Source organism: Physeter macrocephalus, chromosome 15 (assembly GCF_002837175.3).
Source record: "Physeter macrocephalus isolate SW-GA chromosome 15, ASM283717v5, whole genome shotgun sequence".
NCBI classification, from domain to species: Eukaryota; Metazoa; Chordata; class Mammalia; order Artiodactyla; family Physeteridae; genus Physeter; species Physeter macrocephalus.
Window position 1 is genome coordinate 60,103,745 of NC_041228.1, and position 9,824 is coordinate 60,113,568.

General features: G+C 41.7%; 1 protein-coding gene across 1 annotated transcript in view; it reads right to left on the bottom strand.

Annotated features, from left to right (window-relative positions):
* ZFHX4 (zinc finger homeobox 4) overlaps positions 1-9,824 on the bottom strand; it is a 180,864-nt gene that overhangs the window by 3,686 nt on the left and 167,354 nt on the right. Inside the window, exon 11 of the mRNA XM_028500720.2 lies at positions 6,651-9,824. This exon is cut by the window's right edge and continues 35 nt beyond it. Within this exon, the coding sequence (XP_028356521.1) occupies positions 6,651-9,824 (3,174 nt within the window). The remainder of the gene's footprint in view (positions 1-6,650) is intronic.

Consider the following 9,824-nt stretch of genomic DNA (forward strand, 5'->3'; position numbering starts at 1 on the left):
GTGAACAGCAGTGGGTACCTCTAATTGATACACTTTGTAAGATTCCTCCTCTGTTCTTCATTTCAACCAATTTTTACTGTACCTCTGGGAAGGCAGACTCACTTGTCCTTCATTGGAGCAGTTTGATAATTACCACGTTCACTAAAAATAATTAGGTAGCAACTAAAATGAAACCTGTCTGCCTGAGTTCCGGTAGAAAAATACCTTTGCACTGAATAAAGAAGGTGATAAGCTAATTAAATAGCAACAGTAAACGTCCACTGAAGACACCAAAAAACAACTAACAGTGAAGTCACAGCTCTTCTTTACTAGCACCGAGCATGGTGAGGCCTGATTGCAGTGTCAAGGGTGCAGGCTAAGCTCTCATTATCATCCTGACACTTTGGCTAAGAGTATTTGATAGGAATTGAATGGGTTAACACACAACTTCATCACCCCCAAAACATGCTTCTTCCAGGTTTGCTTGTAGCAGGCAAAAATGATTCTCATCTCATTAGAGGAGGGAAACTAAATGCTCAGTAGGCAGACACATGTGGGGTACAGTATGACTCGTATTGAAATGGAAGAGATCTTTGCCGGATTTCAAGTACTCAGTCTAATGCAGTGGCTGGTAAGAACCTATTACAAAGCCATTTTTAGGCATTGTATAGTTGGGGGAGAAACTAAAAGACAGCTCAGGAGAGAAAAGGGAATTGTAAAAGTCTGTGCTTTTCCTGAGTCTGTTTTTTAGAGGCAAATATAGTTGATTGAAAGAGGAGCAGGCTGGAAACCTAACTGGGTGGTGGCTCGTTCCTGAACGAGGGAAGGCTTGCTACCAAAAGATCGGGACAAGGACCGTGATGGAGGCCTGATGGGTTGATGGAAGAATTAACTAGGGGAAGGTAAATGAAGATTCAGTTATTAGTGCATAGCTGTGGAGAAAAACGTCTTTTAAATATTGGCTGAAGTCTTACTTCTATGCTAAATGCAACATTTGGGTGTGAAAAAAACAAATGTAAAAACAAGTGACACAAAAACACATTTCTTTAGCTAGAAAAAAGAACTTTTTGTGTGTGTGTGTGTGATACGCGGGCCTCTCACCGTTGTGGCCTCTCCCGTTGCGGAGCACAGGCTCCGGACGCGCAGGCTCAGAGGCCACGGCTCACGGGCCCAGCCGCTCCGCGGCATGTGGGATCCTCCCATACCGGGGCACGAACCCGCGTCCCCCGCCTCGGCAGGCGGACTCTCAACCACTGCGCCACCAGGGAAGTCCAAAAAAAAGCACTTTCTTAATTGGTCTTTATCCAGCTGAGAAACCTTGTCTTAGGCTTAAGCACTCAAGATACTCTCAAGTCCTCAACATCACTCTCAACTTGACCCCAATCATTATCATATTACCGTCAATTAGCCTAGCTTATTACTGGCTGCTCTTCTTTTTAACCTTACCACACCCAACTCTTCTCTGATCTGCTTTGAAATAATTTCTGTAGCTGTGTTAGTAACAGTCTCTAAGGAATATCCATCATGTTCGAGAATAGCCTTCCAATATCCTCAACAGTAAGTAGGGACAGATGCTAAAAATTCTATGTTTTTAAGAAAATTGAGTCCTAGAGCTGTGAAGTGACTTGATAGACAGAAATATACAACTCGATGGTAGATATGGAGGTGGGGAAACTAAATTTTATAGCTGCCACTCAAATTCATCTTCCTGTCTAACACAATGAATTTCAAATGTTGAACAGTTGGAATATTAAAAGTGAAAAAAAACAATCCTTGAAAAGAATAACATGGTATTTCCAGGAGAAACTGATAGCAAGTATCTACATTTTACTGAAGAATGGGTGACACATTCAAAATAAATTTAAATGAAAATGGCTTAAGATTGGCAGGGGTATGGTAGGAATGAATCGGTAAATTCCTGGATCTTTAATCCAATTTAGAATGATAGACTTCTCGGATTCCATGGGACTTAGACACAGCCCAAAACTGTGAAGCAACAGAGTTGCTTTTGGGGGCCCAAACCGACAACTCCCTTGCCTTTATTCCTACACTAGTATCTTGATCTTCTTTCCACTTGCCTCTCTGTAAAATTTTATTTGCAAGAAAAAAACCAGAGATATAAATACACCTATTTTTGAAAAGGATCAATATATACCAGATTCGATAATTTGAGGTTTCTTCTGCTATGATATTCTGATTTCATGATATTCTATGCTACTTTCCACTTAACAGAGGATAATGTATTAAGTCAGAAGAATTAATACCTAATTACAGAATTTCAGGCATGAGTGATTCGGGCGGAAGAAGTTTTACCAAGGACAGAAGATCCTTCCTTGCATTGTCAGAATGATATTATGTTGGTAGCCAGCTTCTTTTGCCTACTCGAAAAGCCTACCTTATTTCTGGGTCTAGTACATCTAGACTTCATACTCAATAATTGCACCCCCTTCCACCTAAGTGCTTTCCCCCCTAAATCTAAAGAAATTGCTGGCTCACCTATCTCTCTGACGTGAGAATTTAAGGCAAGAGAAATTTTAAGGAACTAAGACTTAAAAAAATAGCAGTGGTAGTTAGAAAGCAAGTAGATCAATAGCTGTTGACTCAGGCTTTCCCATCAGATGAGGTCTACAAATTCCTATCTAGAGGTCATATAATGAAGTAATGAAAATATTTAGAAGACTGCCATAGGAATCCTAACTACTATAGTTAAAGACTACCAGAGATTTTTAAGAATTCAGCATCCTGAGGAACAAGCTGACTTAAATAATCAGCTGTTAATTAAAAATTTTAGGAAAAAAGATACAGATTAAGGATAATGAATAATGTACACTGGGTCTACTAATAGAAGACATAAACTTGTAGAAGTTTGCAGTCAAAAGTTCAGTAGTCAACTGATATGTGAAAACCACATCTAGAAGAGAAAAACTGAACAGTAATCAGTATGTAAAATAAGTGGTGGTAACTACAAAGATACATTCTTTCCTGTTCCCTAACTCCTGCTCCAATTCTCTGAAATTTCACAGAGAGATGAAAGTTTTTACCATCATTTTATTTGGTTTTGTTTTCCTGAAACAGCTGCCTATATTCCCCAAAGTAATGCTTTTCAGAAGAAAATGCCTGTCTCACCATGAACGTAGATGTAGTGTCTTTCCCCCAAGTTGCTTTGATCTGGGTGTCCCAGAGGAAACATTTATTATTGAGGTGAAAAATAAAACTAATTAAGTATATGGGCCAAAGACAATTGTGCTAAAATTATTAAAGACCTACTCTTATCTAGATTTACCCCCAAAGTGCTAGTAAATTACACTGAAGTATGAGAAAAATGCAAAAGCCAGTGTTCTAAAGTTCCATTTAAGGAAATTGGGTTAGGCAGTATTTCCAAAGACTAATGGAACACATAAAAAATCAGACACTGCTTAAAACAATAAAGTAAATACGTTAAAAATAGAAAAATCAAGTTATTTTCCTAGTCATCTTGAGGAAAATGCCAAAAGAAGTTAACATCCTAAAGGATAATATGTAAATTTAAAGGTTTCTAACTTTTTCCAGGTGTACAGGCATGTGATTTTCTATTGTCACTTTCCCTTTTTGCATATGATCATGATAGAAAAAGACAACTGTGGGAAAATTTTTTAGCAGAAAATAATTTATTTTATCAAACATGAATGATAGTAAGTAGTGATACTGAACACAGGGCTGAGTCATTGTCCAGAACGCAGGCACACATGATGGATATTACTCTTCAGAGGGTTTTCTTTGTGATCTTGCAAGACTAAATAATTTGAAGAGTTCTCGGGAGTATGGTAAGGAGGTTTTATGAGAATTAAAGCTGCTAAAACAGAACAGGAATTCCACCAAAAAAGGAATAAAATGGGTATTTAAATCAGGAAATTTAGAGGTTGATAAATGCTAAAACTGAACAGGTACACTGCAGTTAAGTCAATTTTGGGGTGTAGCCTTCGGAATCACGCTTATTACTTAGTTTACGGCATATCTCATTCAGTGGAGTCCCTTTTTAGTGATTTTCGTAGGAACAAAACCTTGAAATCTACCTTCAAAGGGATGGGGGTGGCTTTAAAATGAAGCCTTTTCCATAACTAAATCCCATTAAAATGGGACCAAGGTGAACACATCATATGGTCAAAGTTTATTCATATAGATAACAAACTGTTACAAGAGCCCAGGGCATGGGAGAGATACAGAAATATTTTACTTATGAAGCAATCTTCTTCTTTTATTTCACCTAGCTGCTCTGTCTATTTCTTCCATAGAGCAATGGAGATATTTGTTTGATGAAAACTAATACAGTAGAAAGATGCTGATAGAAAGATGGAGAACCACAGCTCTACTCCATGAGATGATTCACATATTCAGCATTACCCACCACAGATCAATTAACCTAAAAAAAGATGCGAGCTGGAAGTGTGGGAATTCAGGCTCTCAGATGGGCTCCTGCTGATAACTCTGCTGTGCTAATGTTTAAACTCCTTCACAAACAAAGAACTAATTCAAGAGAAATTGCAAACTCCAGTAGGTATGTTCCTGGACCTTTTCTCTTTATAATACTCTCCGGTCTGTTTTGGTCCATGATTTAATGAAGCAGCAGATACGTGGTGCCCTCAGTCCCTGCTGCATTTAAAAATAGTGCTCTCTGAGGAGGGCCTGCCTCTAACATCTTCCCACAATTCTGAGAGTTATAAAGAGGGCCTATATTTCAGGGGGAGGATGTAAATTATATCTATGGTGTGTAGAATGAGCAGAAAGGTTAGGTTGTTCAAGTATTTCATAAATATCTTCTCTCTCCTCCCTCCTGGCTTTCTCTTGTACAGGCTCTCACGGTACCAGTTTCAGAGTGACAAACCAGAAGGGTAGTCAGGGAAGGACCTGTTGTCCAAGCAAAGGCCTTCTGATCCAGTGGAGAGAAAAACAAGATGTTCTGACCACCACTTAGTGGCGTGACTACATAGGATCATCAATCAAAGCTGACTTGTAGATTAAAGGCCCAGATACTTGAACGGTTCTTAGCCCATTGTAAATATCAAATTTTATTCTATTTTACATAGCTGTAAAATTTATATATAAGTGCTCATGGAATTTTTCCACATTAGACACTATGTGGAAAAGCTCTATTTTATGTAACTGATCACAGGAGTCTTTCTACATAAGACATTTTTCTAGATGTCAATTAATAATTACAGTGATATATAAAGTGAGACTAGAAGACTAACACATTCATAGGCAGGCAGGGGGAGGTAGCTGGTGTGATAGTTAAAGGAAAGGACCTCGCAGACATTTTCTTGGTAAAACTCTTTATATGTGGAGAGCCACTCTGCTTCCCTCTAATGCCAACAAGTCATTCTGGACAGGGAACCAATCAGATGAGCTAGCAGTAGCCAAGGGGTCATTTGATATCATCGTTTTCAAATGTCTCCCAAAATAAAAGTTAAAATGGGAATATCTTCCAGAGTCACATTAAAATGTAAATCGCCATAAGAGAAGGATGAAATTGAAAAGTTTGAAATTTATGTAAAAGTCCAATTTGGAAAATGAAAAAAAGCTTTCCTTTTGTGTTTTTGGAAACTTTCTAGATAAATGTAATTAGTTCATTCTAGATGCCTCTTTGGAATGTCATGATTTCCTTGTAAAAATTTTTTTTAAATGTACTGTTAATTTGACTTACTTTAAAGAAGAAACTAGAATCATTTTTTTTTTCCATTTTGGATAATACACAACTTGTGTTATATGCATAGCTACATGAATGCCTCGCACACTATCTTCAAGTTTTTTCAGCCTAAGATAATTGGATACCTATACTTACTCACAAAAGCTAAACTGTACAAATTGCATTTCTCTTGATAAACACAGAATTGGATTCTTCATCGGGGACTGCCTCAAACGGTTTTACCATTTTGGTCTGTCTTTATTATAAATCTAGGCTAGGGGTGGCGGTAGAAAGGCATGGAGTAATCGAAATGTATTTTTAAGGTTCTAAATTTACATAAATAACAAGTAACAAAATGAATGCTACTAAAAGCAAAATCATATAGCAATGCTAAGTTACAAATTGTCACAGAAGTCATATTTTCAGTAGTTAAACTTTACATATATATGCTTTATTACCTCCTAGGTGTAATGAGGGGCAATTCCTGTGGCTAGAAGGCCCTTAGCTTTTGAACTTCCTGGCATTTAAGGGGGAAAAAAAAACCCAAAAAGTACAAAACCAAAAAAAAAAAAAAAAAAAAAAAAAAAAAGAAAAAAAATCAGTGTCTCTTGGAAATAACATAAATTAGGAAACCAATGAATGTATTACTTAATGCTTCACTTTCTTAACATGTATACCAAATTCTGTGCCACGTGCCTGTGCTGAAATGCCGTTTGAAATCAGTTTTGAAATGAGTATATTAAAGGAATGTTTCTAAACTATAAAGATATAATGATATAAATAACATATTTCTGAGACTCTGATCTACCTTGTCTTTGTTTTTCTGCATACGTTCAGGTTGGCTTATTTCCTGGTTATTAACTATAGCCACTACAATACATATTTCAAACAACATAATGGTTTCACTTACTGAAATTAAGAGATCCAGCATACCCTGTTCTTGGTTACATGTCATTGGCTGCCTAATATTATTTAATTCATTAGCCGGACTCTCCTTGAAATGACTTACTGTTTGAATTTTGTGGAAATCCAGGCAAGGAGGATGGACCGTTCATTCCAGGGAGAAGGACTGGGGGGAGGCCGGGGAGTCCTGGATAGGCTGCCGGCAGACTGATGCCATGAAGGGAGCTGCTGTCCATCATGCCTGGCTGCTGTACCGCTAAGCCCAGCACATCCGAAGCTTTCTTTATACGGTCAAGTTCTTGCTGTGCCATCAGCTGTCGAACGGTCGTCGGGGCCAAGTAATCTTTCTCCCGATCAAGCTGACTCCCAACGGTCTCCCTCACTTTTGAAATGTGCTGTTTGGAGAAAATATGATCTCTGATGGACAGGCGGGCGGAGTACTTCACCCCGCAGAGGGTACACTCTGGTTTGGTGCCTTCCGCGCCACTTTGATTGATCATGAAAGGCTTCCCTATGTTGATTTTAAATTTCTTTTCCTTTGCCCTTGCATTCTGGAACCACACCTGGACCACGCGTTTGGGCAGACCAATCTCATTCCCTAGCATTTCACATTCTTGCATGGTTGGAGTCCGGTAGTCACTAAAGCAAGCCTTGAGGACCTTGAGTTGAAGGTTGCTCATCTGGGTTCGGAAACGCTTGTGACCTGGTCGATCGTTACTTTTGGATTTGAAAGGATTGCTGGATCCAAATGGATTCGGTGAACTCGGGTCAGCTATGCTGGACGTTTCACTGCGGTCAGCATTGTCATCGGGGTCATCCGTGATATAAAAGCTTTGGTCATGGTCACCGTCTTTATCGTTGAAAGGTATTGAGGGACTCGTGAGAGAAAAGAGAAATTTTTCATCACAGACCTCCGCGGTGGGTGTGGTTGCTGTTTTGGGCAAAGTGTCGAGAGTTTTCGGCTCTTTGGGAGATAAAGCTGGCTTCGCATCTCCAGAACTTCCCGTGGTGCTTTCCATTTCTGCGTTTCCCTCATCTCCGGTGGTGGCGTCACTGATCGCTGTATTAATTGACGACGTCTCATCAAAGTCAGTTTTACTTTGATCATACCCAGCCTCAGCAGGAGGGGCGTTTAAATTCTCTACATCCTCAGAACATTCTGCTTTAAAAGAAGAAGGGCTTAAAAGATTCTTCGGCGACAGCTCTGCTGTTTTGCTAACAGGTGTTGACACTGTAGAAGCCAATTCGTTCTCACTTGAGAGATCAATTTTAGTTAACGGCAGAGGTGGATAATCAAAATAAATGTATTTCTGCGGGCTTTCTCCCCCATCTTCTGTTGATATCAAAGGGCTTGGTGGCAAGCTGTAACCTGCCTGCTTTCCTTCATTCCAGTGCCGGGAGCGAATGTGGCTTTCTAAGGCTGACTTCGCCTTAAACAGGGCTCGGCAAAAGGGACACCGTTTATGAGACTGGGCTGGACCCACTGCCCGGAACTGGCCTTTCCTTTCTCGCGCTCGAGTGTTCTGGAACCAGACTTGCACGACTCTTTTCTTGAGCCCCACTTCACGTGCAATATGATCAAGCATTTTCCGGGTAGGGTTGGAATCCAGCAAGTATTTTTCGTAGAGAATTTCCAGTTGTTCAGGGGTGATGGTGGTTCTCAAGCGTTTATCACGGTGTTGGTCCTCACCGCTATTCCCGCCTTCCTTTTCGCTGCAGTTATTGTCGTCTTTGTCATCCAGTTTCCTTTTAAGGGAAGCAGCAGCTGTGGCCTGGGCTGCGGGGTGGGAGGAAGCGGTCTGAGGGGGCATCTGTGTGAGAGAACCACTCAGCAGCTGTCCAGTCATCAGTGGATTGTTGGGGTCGAATATCATGTAGGGCATGTCCATGGGCCGTTCCAAGAACGGGGAGTGCAGGAATTGGTTCTGAGCAGCCAGGAAGTGCATGTGCTGGTGCCCCTGCCAGAGCTCCAGAGTCGGGAAGGCAACTGTGCACTGATCACATTGGTACTGTAGTAACTGTGGAGGTAGACTGTTCTGGAGAGAAGTCATGGAAATCTGCAGCGGACTGGAAGGGACCGGGGTTTGGGAGGCCGAGGGGGGTCTTCCCATAAGTTGGGGTTGTTTCGGTGTCTGTGGCGGAGCGGCCGAGGCCGGCGGCGGGTCTGAGGAAGTGGAGGCTGAGAGCAGCGCTGGTTTGGCGCCTTGAGAAGGGGGCAAGGGGTCACTCTGCTTTGGCTTTTCTGTGGGATATTCGGGTTTTGGAGACGTCTTCTCCGGTTCCGGTTTGGGTGACGGGATCAGCGGGGTGCTAGTCCCAGAGCCAGAACTCGCCGCCGGGGCAGGAGCGTTTTTGGGTGCCTCCGTTTGGCCAGACACTGTGCAATGCTTATACACCACCTGATCCGTGGCGTCCATGGAGTCTTCGGTTTGGCTTTCATCTTGGGCATCATCATCTTCATCCTTGTAACACTGCTTCTTCTGATGCGTAATCAAGTCAAAGATCCTGGGGAAAACCACATTGCACTTTTTACACTGGTACTGCATGTTGCTCGTTCGAATATAGCGCTCGTTGGTAAGTTCTCTTTTTTCGTTATCTTTAGCTTCTGCTTGATTCTCGTAACTCTTCCGTGCCTTCTGACGAGCATTCTGGAACCACACAACAATAACCCGGGTAGGCAGATTGAGAACGGTAGAAAGCTGTTCAATTTCGTCATCTTTTGGGTAAGCGTTTGTGTCAAAAAAGTCTTGAAGAACCCTAAGCTGGTAGTCCGTAAACCTGGTTCTCGACGACCTCTTGCTGAAGGATGCATCAGATTTGTAATGTTCTAAAGAGGAGGGCTGGGGGTCGATTCTGATATCTTCCAACACCGTTATGGGCGGGTTACTGAAGTTGTAGGGCGAATCTTTGTTCCTCTGCCGCTCCTTAAAAAGCGTATTTCGAAACCAGTGCTTGATGACCTTTTGAGAGAGGCCAGACTTCTCCGCCATTTCTTGGATCTGTTCTTCACTCGGAGAATTATTGATGTCAAAGTAAGCCCTCAGGATTTTCAGCTGGTCGTCTGTAATTCTTGTCCGGGGGCGTTTGAACTGAGAATGCCTTAGGAAATTGGGATCTAATCCGAGCTGCTGCTGGCAGAGCTGAGTGAGATCCGCCGAGAGAGCGTCCATCTGGGGCAGCTGCAGGGCGAGCTGGGGAGGAAGCGCAGGATGCTGCACGGGCTGCATCATGATGGAAGGAAAGAGCGGAAGGTCCAGGGACACGGGCAGCTGGACCTGCG